This window comes from Elaeis guineensis, chromosome 1 (genome assembly GCF_000442705.2).
Source record: "Elaeis guineensis isolate ETL-2024a chromosome 1, EG11, whole genome shotgun sequence".
NCBI lineage: Eukaryota > Viridiplantae > Streptophyta > Magnoliopsida > Arecales > Arecaceae > Elaeis > Elaeis guineensis.
Genome location: NC_025993.2, coordinates 4,358,408 through 4,374,585, shown reverse-complemented (window position 1 = coordinate 4,374,585; position 16,178 = coordinate 4,358,408). Strand labels below are relative to the sequence as shown.

Here is a 16,178-nt window from a genome sequence, read left to right as displayed (position 1 = left end):
ATATGTCCAACTCAATGATGCAACGTACGAAGGTGCCACGTAAACTGAAACCATGAAAAAGCTACAGTTGGTCAGCTTGGTTTTTGTTTGGATCCATAACTCTCATATTTTTCAAAAAGAAGGTTAAAATTTAAAATTCTAGTATTATTTCTTATTAAGTTATGAAAGGGGGAAAATATTTGATATCATGATCTCCTATCGCAATGGGGCTTTCTTGGGTAATCCGGCCAAAGCTACTAATGTATAACATGTTGCATGAATCTTAGTTCCACTATAAATCCATAAATTAAAATTTATGATACTGAAAGGTTTCTTTGTTTTGTTCAAAACAGCGGATGATCCGCCGCACTTTTCGTTGATAAATGAATTATTCATAAACTTACAGCTAAACATGGAGGAAACGTGAGAAGCCATGAAAATTTTGGAAGATAAATTAGCAAGGGAGAAAATTCAGAACAAGATTAATGAATCCAACATTACTTCATAATTGCCTACTCACCGAGCCAAGTTATCTGAGTCACGTCTCAGCAGTAGCATAAGCATTGAAATGAACAAAGTCTTGGCACTATGGCACTCCAACTTTAGCTCGTGACTTTTGATGGAGAGCATCACTGGCAAGACTAGCAAAACTATACGAGATGCGCTTTTTTTGTTGTACAGATCGAGAGCACATAGTATGAGTCAAAAGGGTGATGCCTTTGTGGATTGCCGCTCTAGCATAATTCTTTAATGCAAGTACGGAACATTAGCTATTCAATTTGACTTCCTCAATTCCCAAGGAGAGTAAAACTTATTCCTTTTTTGTATTGTTGCTAAACATACTGCAGTCAACATATGCATAACCAAAGTCTTGTAAAAAAATGCTGTGAACATAGCATTACGTGTAGAAGAAAAATGAATTATCATTGTGAGCAATGGGCGCATAAAAAAATCTCTAACATCTTTACTATATGTGGTTTAAGCTCAGCCTATTTGATTCATGAGTTCCAAGTGAAGAGTTCGGAACAAGAGCATGAGGATAGCAGGTACTATGCATGGATATAAAGATGGATGGATGGATGAGATATATATATATATAGTGAGAGAGAGAAAAGAGAGAGAGAGAGAGAGAGAGATTATTGGTTGGATCAGACCCATCGGCAGTGGACCAATCTAAGCACAGCCATAGAGTTGTAATGCTTCATTTTTGTTTTTTGCAAAATATTTTCATGTATGTCGCCCGTGTGGTTTTTAGTGGGATCCATCTGCGTCTGGTACGGTGTGCTGGCGCAGGAGACGTGAGCAAAGGGCATGCATTTAAGGATGCGTTCATCATTGCTTAGGTACATCAGCAATGTCATGGCATGTATGTTTTGACTATGTTTTGAATGTCTGCACAACTCTAGAGAGGCCGGGAGCAAGAAGGGTTCTCTCTCTCAAGTCGGCATTTTTTTTTGGATTTTTTTAATAGGTGGTGGGGATTGGTGACGGTATAAATGCTTTAGGGCATTAAGTTTGCATCAGAACGGCATTTTGGGAAGGCTTTCATGACACCTTGTATTGATGGCTCCCTCTCTCTCTCTCTCAAAGAAAGGCCTTTTGTCTTTGTTGATTTGTCTTTTGCTCTTCTCTGATAAATGCTTTCTGCCACCTCAAATCCCTAACTAATCTCCCTATTTCTGTCATTTTTCTATCACTCCGCAAAGTCGAGAGAGACTCATTCACAATGGAGGGTTTAGACAATAGAGAAAGGAAAAGTCTTGTAGACTCTGGTCAACCACCAACCTCTTACAGTCTTACTTGAAGACTCAGAGGAATAGGTATAAAACCCTCTTGGGCTTCCCATAAATGTTTCAGCTTTAACTCACCATACTAACCTTTTGGGCTTCCCTCAAATGCTTCTGAGTCTACATCACCATTGAATCTGTCAATATATCCACTCCATGTACCTTTGTCTTTGGAAATTGACCACCAATATGGAATGTAGTTGACCTAACCATATGAGGGTGGTCATGAGGCCTATCTTTCTTGCTGACAAGCAGCAATACAATATCTTCTGATGGCCATCAGAATTTCATGGGCATAGAACTATTTAAGGTTTGATAGTGATGGGAAAACTGATATCTACCGAAGGAAAGGTATCATATGATGGATGTTCATAATTCTATTATCAGCACTTTGACCCTATTAAAGATTTCCCAACCATGCACCCTTGCCCATAGAATTTATTTTGTATGGAAATCTTGTTGTGTGATAAACATTCCTTGACCTTGACCATATGATATTGACTTAACCATATGATGGTTGTCATGAGACCTACCCTTCTTATTGACCGGCATCAAGACAATATCTTTTGATGACCATCAGAATTTTATGGGTACAGAGCCTTATGTAAGGTTTGATAATGATGAGAAAACTGATATCTACCAAAAGAAAGGTATCGTATGATGGATGTTTATAATTTTATTGTCAGCACTTGGACCCTATCAAAGATTTCAGTCATCCCTGCCCATAAAGTACGTTTGTATGGAAATCTTTTTAAGTGATAAACATTCCATGAGTGGTTTATTAATCATGGAAGTAGCACCCAAATATCCCAACAGATCTGCAATTTCTTATAAGATGCAAGAGGAAAGAAGAAATCGAATCCACCATAACAATGCATTAAATTGGTGGATATGATTCCAAAACAATGGATCCAAGTGGGTCCCTTCTACAGTTAAGACATTATGAGCAAATAGTAAAATTTGGGCCAAAGTGGAAGGATTTTTTTCCCCACAAAAAACAATTCTTCTTTCTTCTTGGCATCTCGAACAATTTGAAAATAACTTCCAAAATTCTGTTAACAGGTAATAAAAATCATTACAACAGAAAAGGGTGAGGAAGATCAAATAAGCCATGCAGGTAACGAAGGGGGGATACAGCAACTAGGACTGCCACTATAACAAGCACTCGGAATACAAAATGTCCAACTGGCCAGATCAAGAAGAGAGGATAAAATAAACAACGCTAAGATAAAACAAGGGGGAGAAAAGAAAAATCTATTTCATGTAAATGGATTGAAATTAAAATCCAGGCGTCTTTGTCAATTCTAACTCTCTAGCTCTCAGTTTCATCCGCAAGTGCCCAATATCCTCCAAGCCTTATACCTGCAACTCAACAATATACTTAAGTTTTAGATTTTCTGAACCCAATCCAAACAATGTTAACTATAGAAGCGGCTTTTCTTGAAGGATTTTTCTAACGCTAGTTTCTGTTAATGAAACTGTGATCGAACAGTGTAACCTGATGGAGTTTGCAATCAAAAACTTTGATGCCAACAGCACAATAGATGCGGGCAGGCATGGCATGTACTCATATGCACCACATGCCAAAGCCATAACAAATTTGTCTTCATTCTGAAAGAAACAAGAAGCTAGAAGATTTTTTACAGTAGAATTTTCATTATATTTTAAAAGAAACATTTCTCTCCCTTTTTTGGTGAAAAGAAGTAAGATCGTGGAAGTTCTGGAGGTTTATTCAAATTGAAGTGATCAAGAAATATACATCAAAATAACGAGCTTCTCTTTGGAGCATAATATCTATTTGGAAAACAGCTAGAAATAGACACCAATTAACTTAAAATGCAATATATATTTTATTATAACAAAAACTTTTTTTTGATGTAAATTATTATTACAAAAGCTATCCCGCGGCCATTTGTTCAGCCTTTGATTCTGAAACGTTCTCTATGTTGAAGGCCAATCCACCTTAAACTCCTTGCTTCAACACACAGTTATGCTATCTGGTCGTGTGAATGCCATTATTCAAAGTTAGGCAGCAGCATAATTTGCTCCGAACTTCTCCAAGCAATAGCTTTATGATTCAGATTTTCTTTTCTTTTACTGCAGCAAATTAAGGATTCTTCAAAGTCTTAACTAAAATTTCATCATGCTATTATTCTTCCATGGGACACTAAAATTTCATCATGCTATTATTCTTCAAAATTAAGGAGTTTGAACCACAGAACTCTCCATCTCTATGGGGCACTAGAATCGGCTAACCATGTCATCCAAAATGACCTTCATGCCTTAAAGCATAACCATTCAAGGATAACTGGCAGATATATCAAATTTAAAGCACTAAATGGATAAATAATCTGCATGAACTCGCTCAATGTTGTACGAGTTACTCGATGCAGATTTAAGGGATTTTTCTACCAGACTGTATTATACCAGGTTTTTGATAATTACGTAGAACAGTGCATGCCCACACTACTCCCAAAGTATTTGACCTTCTTAACCGAAACCACCAACTAATATTAAAGCCAGAGAAGTGATTTGTCACAAAATTTGCAACAATTAACTGCTAAAATTCGGCTCCGTTCTTTTCTTAGCTATGAAACAAACATTACATATATTTATATCATCTCATCACTATAAATATTGCCTAGGAGCCTACCAACTCCTTACTTACCTAGGAAATTATATATATATATATATATATATCAATAGTTTGACTACTTTTACATATATGACTTTTGCGATATCATGCAGCTAATCTCAAGCTCTTACTTTTGACTACTAATGTAGAAGAACCACCCTTGACACTAAAATCAAATAAAAGCATAGTGTTATCAAAGAGGAGGAAGCACCCAGAAAATAATAGTAGCAAAATATATAGAAACCTGCAAGGACATCTACGACGGCCCGACGCTCGGCCGGTCATTCCTGCCGGCAGAACTTGGCTTCAGGAACTGCCCACCCAATGGCCCGATGCTCGCCGCCGACGCATTCATAGCTGCCACAATTCCTGCTGCATCATATGCTCCATTCGCACCCAATCTCCCCACCAACTCCCCTTCAAAATTCCTCATCATCAAGTGCTGGTTGGGACGAGGTGGCTCCCGGTTATTTCCCGCCGGGAAGAACTGCTCCCTTCCGAACCCGATCGGATGATCGGCATTAAGGAAGCCGTGCACGCCGGCGGTGGCCAGCCCGCCGCCGAAAGTGGGGGCAGAAGACCCGCCGCCGGCGGCGGCGGCGGCGGCGGCGGCGGACTGGTACTTGGAGAGCTCGGACTTGGCGCAGGAGAGGTCCATCTGGAGCTGGCGGAGCTGGTGCTGGAGGATGGAGATGACGCCGACGCAGCCATAGACGGGGTCCCGGAGGCGCATGTCGGCCTCGTAGGCGAGGGAGTTGACGGCGTCCTCCCGCTGGTAGGGGTGCAGCTCGTTGAGCAGCTTGGTGACGTTGCTCGCGCCGAAGACCCGGTGCACGTGCACGAATTTCTGCGGCTGGTCCGGCGGGAAGTAGGGCGCGAAGACGCAGTCCGGCTGGCACTTCCGGCGGAGGAACTTGCACGCCGCGCATGGCGAGCTCGTCGATGCGGTCATCGATGACGACACCGCGGCCGATGAGGCCGGGACCGGCGCTGACGACGACGCCATCGCAGTAAGAATCCTCTTCCCTTGAATAATTCTGAGGAAAAGTTCTCAAAAAAAGAAAAAATTTTGAGACGGGAAGTGAGTAGAGATTTTGTTCTCTTAGCTTTGAGATATTTTGATTAGATTATGGATACATGGAGACATATTAACAGGACAAAAGAGAGAAAGGAAATTGGTATAAAGATGGAATGAAGAGAGAAGAAAGGTTTGGTGAAAAGATACGTGATCATGAGCGTATATCCCTTCGCGTACTTTCTATATCCTCTCTATTTCGGATTACAGGAAAGGGGAATAAAAAGAAAAAGATTTGGATCGTGGGATTTGTTGTCGGATTTGCTTTGCCGACAAATCCCGCGATCCAACTGTAAAAAATAAAAAATGAAAGAAAATAAAAACCGGTTACGGATCTTATAATTGGAAAGTATAAGTCGAGAATAACGAAGGAGTTCGGCGTTGTTCTCTTCTCTTCTTCCTCTGATATCCTCGGGAGATCTTTCTGCAGCTTATTTTATTTTATTGAAGTTAAGAGCGAGCAACCAGGACTGGCACGCGTTGATCCCTTGCAAGTAATTTATTAATGAAAAAAATTTCATAACAATGAGTGATGTAAATAAATATCTACCATTCTCTGCTCTAACTCATCGCTTTCTTCGAGTCGGTGGTTGGAAAAGAAAGAAAGAGAAAAGAGGGAAAGGGCGGTTATCCGATCCGACGGCGACCGCGACCGCGACGGCGCCGTTAAAAAGAGAGAAGGTACCTTTTTATTCCTTCTTGTTTGGCCGGATCCCGCCCTCCGCTCTTCACTGCGCCTCCTTTTCGTCTCCCTCTTTTTTTATCTCCGCGTGAGTGAGGGCTGGACTTGATTTGATTGGATTAAAGCCAAAGCCAGCGCAAGGGAGGGGAGTTGTCGAGAGAGGGAGAGAGAAGAGGGGGAGCAAGGAGAGAGATAAGCGGAGGCGAAGCACCGAAAGATGGTAGGGGGAGATGGGGCGGCGAAAAATAGGAGGGAGGGAGAGAGTAAGTGTGATATAATAAATGGAGATGGGTAGAGAGAAGGGAATAAATGGGATTGTGGGGGTGTGGGCGGGGTGGGATCCCGGAAGGAGGAGTTGGGTGGTCGCATACTCGCTTGACCAGGTCTCGATGATTTGACGCTTCACCCCATTCTAAACCCATAATCTGAAGTAACGGCCGTTAACAATAACTGATCTGACCCTTTCAATCCCTTCATCCATGGTCCTCAGAACGTTACCCCTTTTTTTTTTTTTTCTTTACGGATCAATTAGCTCCAATAAGATTAGAAGATACTAATTTATTTTTATAAAAAAATTATAAAAATATCTTCTTAATTTTAATTCAATTTCACTTACATTTTCTGTATTTTAAAATGTATCAAACTGACATTTCTAATTATTGATATGTTCCAACATTATCCAACAGTCTATTTTCATTAATAAACTTTTCTAAAACACATCTCTTTCCTCCTCCCTCCTCTTCAACTGATCATCTCTTTCATAGCTGGTGTCTCTCTTTCTCCTTCTTTCCTCATCTTCTTCTTCTCATTCATTTCCCCTTCTCCCATTCCTCCTCTGTCTCCCTCATTTCTTCTCCTTCCCTTTCTTCACCCATGCTCCTCCTTTCCTTTCTTCTCCACTTTCTCTACCCATTCTCCTCCTCCCTTTTCTCCTCTCCTTCCTGTACACTTCTCTTCCTCATCTTTTTTCTCCAAGCCATCCACAAACTATTCCTCTTTATGGCAGCCTCTTCCATAGCTTCATCCATTTTTACCTTCCCCATCTTCTACGTCCCCATCCTCTTCTCCTCCCCTTCATCCTCCTCCACCCTATTCTTTGCCTGTAGCCCTTCTCCCCTCCTCCCCTTTCTTCTCATTCCCTTTCTCCTCCAAACCAATCCATGAGCCCTATCCCTTTAGATGGCTCATTCTACATCCGTCTCTTCTTACTGGCAAAAAAAATCTTTTTTCTCTCCTTCTTTCTCACTCATTTTTTTTTCATGATGGCTCTCTCCACCTCCTTTTCTTCCTTATCCATTTCACCTCCTCATCCTCCTTTTCCTTCAAACCGCCCATAAGCCCTTCCCTTCATGGCGGCCCCTTCCACCTCCACCCTTTTCCATCGATAACCCATTCTTTTCCTCTTCTTCCTCTCCACCCTCTTCTTCTTCTTATCCTTCTTCTTCTCCTCTAATCCATTCTTTACCCATGACCATTTTTTCCTTCTCTCCTTCTTCCTCATCCCATTTTTCTTCCCATCTTCTTCCTCCTCCAAGTCCATTCATGAATAAAGGATATTTTTGTCCATTGAGAGAAATCTAACACCGTTTATTAATAAAATGAATAGCTGGACCATATTGAAATATATCAATAACTAAAAAGGCTAGTTTGACACTTTTTAAAATATAAGAGTGTAAGTAAAATTGGACTAAAGTAGAAAAGATGTTCCTATAAATTTTTTTATTTTTAAATATAAATTTTAGTATTATAATTTGGCATGAATTATAATAATATTACAAACAAAATAACTTGTTTGATTGAGATTATTAGTATAGAAATATTCTAAATGATAGAAAAAGAAGAGGAATGATTAAGACTATTACATATATGTACAAAGAATCTAAATGAATTTTGATACAATATTACTAGCTTACTTGTCTTTTTATATTAATACACCTATGTTCCAAGCTAGTTTATTTTGAACCACATTTCACAATTAGGCATTTGCATCTCAAAATAACAAATGTTATGATAGTATTGGAGTCCTTCGATAGCTCTAGGAATGTTAATGCCCTAATTTGGTTATTTTTATACCATTTCAAACTGAATCATTCAGCCACCACTAGTCAAATTTTTGAATATGCTTTTCATTTAGCCCATCAACATGAACAATCATGTTATACATGTTATCCAATTAATGAAAATGATACCCTTTTGCTGTTAAAATCTTCAAATAATTGGAAAGCAACATGAAGGTAGGTATGGAGGGCAAAATAGAAATTTCATCCTTCAAAAAAAAAAAAACAAAGCATCCCAGGGTCAATTAAACAGCACCTGGTTTAAACTTTCCATGTGAGTGTTTTAGCACACAATATGGAAAAAAAAGAAAAGCAAAGAAAACCATCTAGATGACTCAATTTACACATGGTTGTCGACCTTTGCAATGCTATAATACGTCCATTTTAAAATGATGTTGTTCCTTAGCAAATTTATTTTAGCAATATGGCTGATTCCAAACTTAGGGAAAATCATTATTTGTGCATAAATTTCTCATTTTCACCCTATCAGCACAATCTCATTTGTTAAATTTTTGCCAAGCAATGCTAGTAAGCATTTATTTTAAATATAAAATGACTCTTATCTTATTGCATCAGTACCCAAAAAAGCTTATTCAAAACAATCTCTATGTAATATGAATTAAAGATTGGAAATTTCTAGGTATATTATGGATCAAAAAAGGATAATAAACTCATTTGACACTTAAAATAACTACTAATTGACACCAAAAGCTGAAATCATAACATGAGAGGCAATGCTATTGAACAAGAAAAATGAATTTTAACAAAAAAGGTTATGACGAGGGTTATATGTGCCATAGTTATTTTCAAAGGTATATTAAAAAAAGTCAAATATATATACTCCTTGATTCATTTTTGTTTTGAAGGAAGAAATAAGAAAAAAATGCACTTTATACAATTAGGAGTCTATTTATCAAATTTGGACACAGCAAGATGGGGCAATAAATTGCTAAACCAATCTCAAGCAAACCCAAACTATAGGGTTTGGGTCTGAAAACTAAACCTAGGGAGGTATTGGGATTCTTTGGGTCCCAAAATTTAATCCAATGTATTATACGATTGGGCTTGGGGTTAGGCGGCAAAGCCAAATTTTAAAGTAATATAGGATTGGGTTTAGTGATTGCTTGACTGCTTCCTTGACACCGTCCAACGTTTGACAATGGAAGCAATGAAAAAGAAGTTTGGTAGTTGGTTCATCTATTCTATCCATTCAATTTGAGCTTCTCCATAGAAGAGATGCTAAAATGGAAGTTATATATTTATACACAAATATATTTTATTTTCCTTTTTAATTAAAAAAAAAACTAAGTAGAGAGCAGTTTGAACCATAACTCACTTGTTCTACATCCATGGCTTGTGGTTTGAATAATCCGAGCCAAATTAGGTTATCTAAAAAATGAATTAGGTTTGTTAGGATTAGATTTTGAGAATTAGTAAGATGCTTCATTGAGATAAATAATATAAGATTAAGAATATTTAGCATATCTTGAAATAATTTTAGCAAATTTTTATATAGACTTATCAATTCACTCTTTTTTTTTCTTTTTTTTTTTTTTTTTAGATATGATTAGGTGATTACTCCAGATTTATTATTCAAAGGAGATTGTGTACAAGGGGATGGTGTTACCAGGTATGCGGACAACCTGTTTACAAACCATCTCATTACATAAGAAGTTAAGAGGGTTCGAAGCTTGTAATTAGAGGGTTTGGAGCTGGTGGGCGTCTAGTCCCATCATACACCAAGTCAAATGTTTGCTTCTGCACAGCACTTCCCCAGTGAGCTGATGGTTTTGTGTTGTAGCACAAGCTTTATCTATCTTCAGCTGCTTCTCCTTGCAGTGGCACAGATGACCAATCTAGTAATAGAGATACAGCTTTTTCTGCTAGTAGTTTTTGATGTAATGGCTTCAAAGTGGATGATTCATTGGTTTTGTTCTTTCCACAAGCACCAGCTTACCATTGAGAATAAGCAACTCATGCCGTTCTCTTACTCCTTTCTTGAATCATTGTTCTCCATTGTAGCCAACATTCAAGAAGTGTTTGTGGCAGTTATTTGAACCAATTCTTGTTTTGCTTTTGTTTTAGCAATTAGGTACCTGTAAATTAGAATAGAGAGTGTTATAATAATTAGAGCAACGAATGTTATAACAATTTCATTTCAAGCTAAGTCAATTCAGTCAGGATACTCAAACGTTTTAATATGCTCTTTAATCTTTATGTAGCCCACTGGCATTTGTATTCATGTTATATGGAGGGTAAAATAGATATTTCACTGTACATTTGAATGCATCAGATCATCTAGTTTACAACTTTACATGTGAGTGTATCGGCACAAAATATTCAAAAAATCTGTCTCCTCTAATTATCCCATATTTTAAGTGTTCATGAGGCTTCATAACGTGTGACTATCAGCTTTCACACTTCTTTAATACTTCTCCATACTTTAAATACTGGATTTTTCTGCATATATGTCTCTAGTAATATGACTTATGGTAAATGCTTCGGCAAAAATTACTTTTGCATATATACTCATCATTTTAGTCCATCAGCAGTGGCTAGCATGCTTGTAAATTCTTCAGCTATTAGTGACAATAAGTAGCTACTTTGTATATATAAAGTGACTCTATTATCCTATTTGGTTTTTTTCCTAAAAAGTTTATGCAAAACATAGCTCTCCACAATACAAATTAAAAGTGGATTTTTTTATAAAAAATGTATACTAAAACAAAGTATAATAGAATCATCTTATATATACTTAAAATGGATACATATTGATGCTAACAATCAACATTGTAACATGATAGGCAACACTGCAAAAATAGAATAAATCAAGAGCTATATATGCAAATACAGATTTTTGAAGGTTACATATAAACAAACCACATTGTAGGGGTATGCATGTAAAAATTCCTGAGATAGTACAGCCCACATCATTCATTTTTCATTTTGGGCCTTCTAAAATTGAGTTGCAATTATCCACATAAATAACTTTAATCAAATTAAAGGATTACAATCATCCACAGATTCTGCATGCATTGCACATGCCAAATTATATTATTTATTATATAATATGGATAGTAACTATCCATATAGTTAAATATTATTATAAATTTTGATTCCATGATAATTCCAAAATCAAATTTTATCTTTCTCAACAAAACCAAAATTTTGTTCTTGAAATAGTTGCATAATAACAAACACAATTATTTTAAGTTATATGTTCTTTTTGAGAACAAAGGTAGGGCTACCACAATCATTTTAACTAAGTGTTGTAAATTTCTCGGGTCAAATTATTGTGAGAACATCTTTATTGATTTAAACTTGTAAAATTCTCCATTGGTGGAGAGCTGCAATAACCATGTTAAAAGTCCAATTTTTGACTAATAATATTAGTTATTTTCATTACAACAGTAGTCTTTATATGTGTGTGTGTTTGTTTGGGGGGTGGGGACTGATCTATTCAACTATAACTCTACGTACAAGTTGTGCAATTTACATGATTCTTTCATCATCTCAATAAATGAGTGGCCCTTGGGCTAGCTGAGACAGAATGGTATTATTCAGAGTCTCTCTCTCTCTCCCTCTCTCTCTTCCCCAACCCCACTCTTCAGTGGACAATTAAAATTGAAACTTAAATGAACCTAGGTTTAAATACATGTATGACATTAAATGCACATATTGTATGATCCTCTCACCATCTTATTAGATCCCTCTGCATTCAATGCAATGATAGCCACAACTCATAACACCTCCATTCCCACCCCGACATAAAAGAAAATAGTAATGACCATAATAACGACCTTTTCACCAGACCGGATTTAAGAGGAGGACATGGAAGAGGCATCAAATGAGGAGGCATCGGCTACGGGTGGATCCCTCTATATTTTAGACCCATGGGGTTAATTAGGATGGCACATCAAATGGCGACCCTTCGACGGACTTCGCGCCGTGCAGTACTGTACCATGGAATTATAATTAAGTGGCCAAGCTCGTAATTAATTCCTTTTACATGAGCCTTCAAGAGTGCAGTACATGTCCTACCACTTGAAGTGTAAAGCTTCACATTCATGCCCAACAAAATTAAATTAAATAATTACTATTTTTTCACCTAAGCTTCCTATGTGATCTCCATCATACTTTTTGTTGCGTCCAACTCCTTAGCGCCTGTCGCTGATGAAGAGCACCTGCAAAATCAAGTCCTCACAGATCGAAGTTGTGTCCGACGAAAATCCTCCGATGCCAAAATCAGAGAGGAGTTGGTGAACAGTAGATAAAATAAGTAGCAGAGTCTTGACCCAGAAATTATCCTTATCCGGTGCTACTCATTTACTCCCTTTTATAGATAATTCTGATATAATCGTCGAGCACGTGGTCCCGCTTTTTATGGCACTAAATTATCGGACCATTATTGTGGAGTTAGTGGGTCGTTAATTTTCACTAAATACCGTGACACGTAGTTGATAATCGTTCACAATGGTTAGGATGTGTTGAACAGATAAACCGACTATATATCGGTAATACTGATAAGTCGGTAAAAGATCCGCATGTGCATCGGCTGGTAACTCTGATATGTCGATGGTCTTCGGTCGACGATTTATTGAGTCATCAGTTGTTGGTCAGTAATAACCGATTCTCGATCAGTCAACCAATTGTAAGTCGGTGTCGTATGCTCATTCGACCGATGTAGAGTTAGAGTCAGGGGTCGGTTGTATTGTCCCAATACTTTTGATAGAAAATTTCATGTTCACATAAGAATTAGGCACCCTCATTCTTGATGCAAACATTACAACAACGTATGCTAAAGCACAAAAAAAAAGCTGCTAAAATTCATGAAATTGTCTTTAAATATTTATAGCCACCATGGTTAAAATTTTAGCAATAATTAATATTTGTATTTATATATTTAAAAAAACTATAGAGGCAAAAAAAAGTTGTCTTTGTAAATAGATACTTTTAAAAGTTTTTTTTTTTTTTGTCACCATATCATACAATAAGGGCAATTATTTTCTCGATTATATATGAAAATTGTTTTTAGAGGCAAATACTATTTGCCACAACAAAACTCATAATGGGAAAATTATTTTTCTCACAGTGAAACTAAACTCTTTCAACATGATGATAAGTTGAGGTTTTGATTGACTAAGTGGTATAAGTAATGTTGGAATTTTGATTCTAGCTAGCTTGAAATAGTGTGAGAATAATGCCACCAACTTAATTATGTACAATTTTAACCTATAAAATGTCCATCTTGATAGATAATATATGTACATTGTGTGGCGTGAAATGCAATGATTCAATTTTCTCCATCCTAGTGGAAGTATCACAATATGATATTTGTGTTAATGATGACCATCCAACACATGCGCTTGATGCAAACTAGGCTGTAACTCTATAATTACACCCCCTCCATTTTGAAGTCATTCTAGGTTCGAACTAGGATGTGTTTTTCCAAATGTTTGGCATGGTCAAATCATTAAAGCGTGATGATAATGGGTATCTTTAATCATAGTCAAGGGCTAATGAAAGAGATCAATTTTTAGTGTTTGTGAGGATCAGCACTGGAACTAATAAAAATTAACACCTACTTGCACTGGACCCAGATTCTATCTAAAATAATTTGGAAACTTCTGGTTAGTTATGGTCCAAGGTTAGATCTTTAAAAAATCTTAGGTTCTAACTCTCTGCACCACATTTGGTTCCCTGAAATGCGTATTGTAATGGAATGGAGATTCTAACTTTGGCCTTGTTCAAGCATTTGATATGACAATAAAGGACAAAACCATATTTTCTTTTAAATCACTATTCTTTCACTTGATGAAAGGGGAATTTTACTTATACATAGAAGGATGGTTATTCTCATGAAAATAGGAATTGGTGATATTTTTGATAATGAACCAACCAATAATTTTATGGTATCAAATGGTAGGAAATAGCATGTTTTGATGTGAATTAATTATCTATGATTATGATATCAAATGAAAATAAATAATTTATTAAACATTTAATTTAATGTATTATTTTAGTAAATAAAGATATCAAGGAGCACACCTTGTAATATTTTATCAACCAGTACTTAAAAAGTTTTACTCTGTATCATAAACTAATAAATGAGCATTGTATAATGCATAAAGAAGGTAATATCTTTATTGAGGATAATTTCTGATTCTTGCATTTCATTGTTCTCCAATAGGAGTATATATAGATTACAAGGTCTACCTATTGTAGCAATTACAAGAAGAAGGAATATCTCGATTACATACTAAGTAAAGAGAAACGAATATCTCGATTACATACCAAGTAAAGAGAAACCAAATGTAGAATAGCTAAACAAGGAGAAAGATCAAATAGGAGTGCCAGCCAAATATGAATATGTGTTGACTTGCTAAACATAGAAAAGAGCCAAATAAGAGTGCAAGCCAAAATAGAATGTTGGGTTGGAATGAGTGTGTGCTGATAATGCAAGTTAAAGAAAAAAATAAAGATATAAATATAAATTATTAGATAATATTGAACATAAAAAGTAAAAATATATTAAATAAATATAAAAAATTAATATAAATTAATAAACAAAATATAAATATGACTAAACATTTAAAAATTATAAATATAAAAATATAAAAAAATTAATCTTAAAATTTGAAATAGTAATTTTAAATTTAAGACGTTGGGATAATTCAATCGATCTCCAACTCCGACTCTCCATCGGCCTTATGAATACAATACTCCGACTAACAATCAGTTGACCGACTGACAGTCGGTTATTTTCAACCATCGACGGACAACCACGTCGACTCAGTAAATATCCGATTGATCACCATCAGCATATCAGAGTTATCGACTGATGCTCATTCGGAACTCCACGACTACCGACCTACTATTATTACCGACATATAGTCGGTTTATCTGAAACTGCCAGCACAGAATGCTAGAACGTGATCAATTGCACCCCATGATCATATAATGCCAGAATATGCGGAACCCACATATTTAACCGTTATGAATGGTTATCGACTACATGTCACGACCATCAATAGGTATAAACCATCCATTAACTCCATGATTATAATTTAATAAAAAGTGAGACCATGTATTTGACGGTTATATCTGAATTATCTATTAAAGAAAGGTAAACGAACGACATTGGTAAGATAATTCTGAGCTAACACTCTGCCATTTCAAATATTCTTATCTGCTGTTCATCACTCCTCATTGACTTAAGCATCGGAGGGTCCCCACTGGATACAATTTTGGTCAGTGTGGACTTCATTTTGCAGGTGCTCTTCACCGATGACGGACGCTATAGGAGATTGATCATAACAGATTAGCACATCGGAAAGAGGTCGAACCTTTGACTTTCTGCTTAAGAAACAGAAAAGAGCGGATAAGAGGATGAAAATTGAATTCAACGACCTATCTATTACACTAACAAGGTGCTTCATAATGTCGAAGTAAGATATTCAAGAGCGAAGAAAATGATCTACGCTCTAATCATATCATCACAACGGCTTCGTCCATACTTCCAAGCACATCCTATTGTCATCTTGACAGATCAATCGTTGAAGGTAATTTTACATCGATCTGACACTTTAGATCAAATGATAAAGTGGATAATAAAGCTCAACAAATTTGATATACAATATCGCTTCCGTCCATCGATGAAGGCACAAGTTTTGGCTGACTTTGTCGTCGAGTGTACAATACCTGATAATAATCTTGAGGATAAAGTTAACGATAAAATAAAGTAAGTTACAACTCTCGAGTCTGACTTAACGTCAGCATAGGTGCTACATATTGATGGAGCATTTAATACACAAGACAGTAGAGCTGGTCTCATCCTCATCAATTCTGAAGGAGTTGTAACTGAATATGTCCTTCGATTCAATTTCAAAGCTTCGAATAATAAAGTCGAATATGAAGCACTCTCAGTCGGCTTAAAGATTGTCAAAGAGCTTGACATTGACAG

At 36.7% G+C, this 16,178-nt stretch overlaps 1 protein-coding gene across 2 annotated transcripts; it reads right to left on the bottom strand.

The window, feature by feature from the left end:
• Positions 1-2,898: 2,898 nt before the first annotated feature.
• On the bottom strand, positions 2,899-6,449 carry LOC105034859 (protein ASYMMETRIC LEAVES 2). 2 transcript variants are annotated; one of them, XM_073250745.1, is made up of 3 exons: positions 6,162-6,449; positions 4,646-5,451; positions 2,899-3,128 (listed from the first exon to the last, which is right to left on the bottom strand). In XM_073250745.1, the coding sequence occupies exon 2, from the start codon at positions 5,405-5,407 to the stop codon at positions 4,658-4,660; it is 750 nt and encodes a 249-aa protein (XP_073106846.1). In that variant the 5' UTR covers positions 5,408-5,451; positions 6,162-6,449; the 3' UTR covers positions 2,899-3,128; positions 4,646-4,657. The 2 variants fall into 2 exon arrangements, with proteins under 2 accessions (XP_073106846.1, XP_073106847.1); XM_073250746.1 differs by having other exon boundaries at positions 4,646-5,438; positions 6,162-6,444.
• Positions 6,450-16,178: the final 9,729 nt, after the last annotated feature.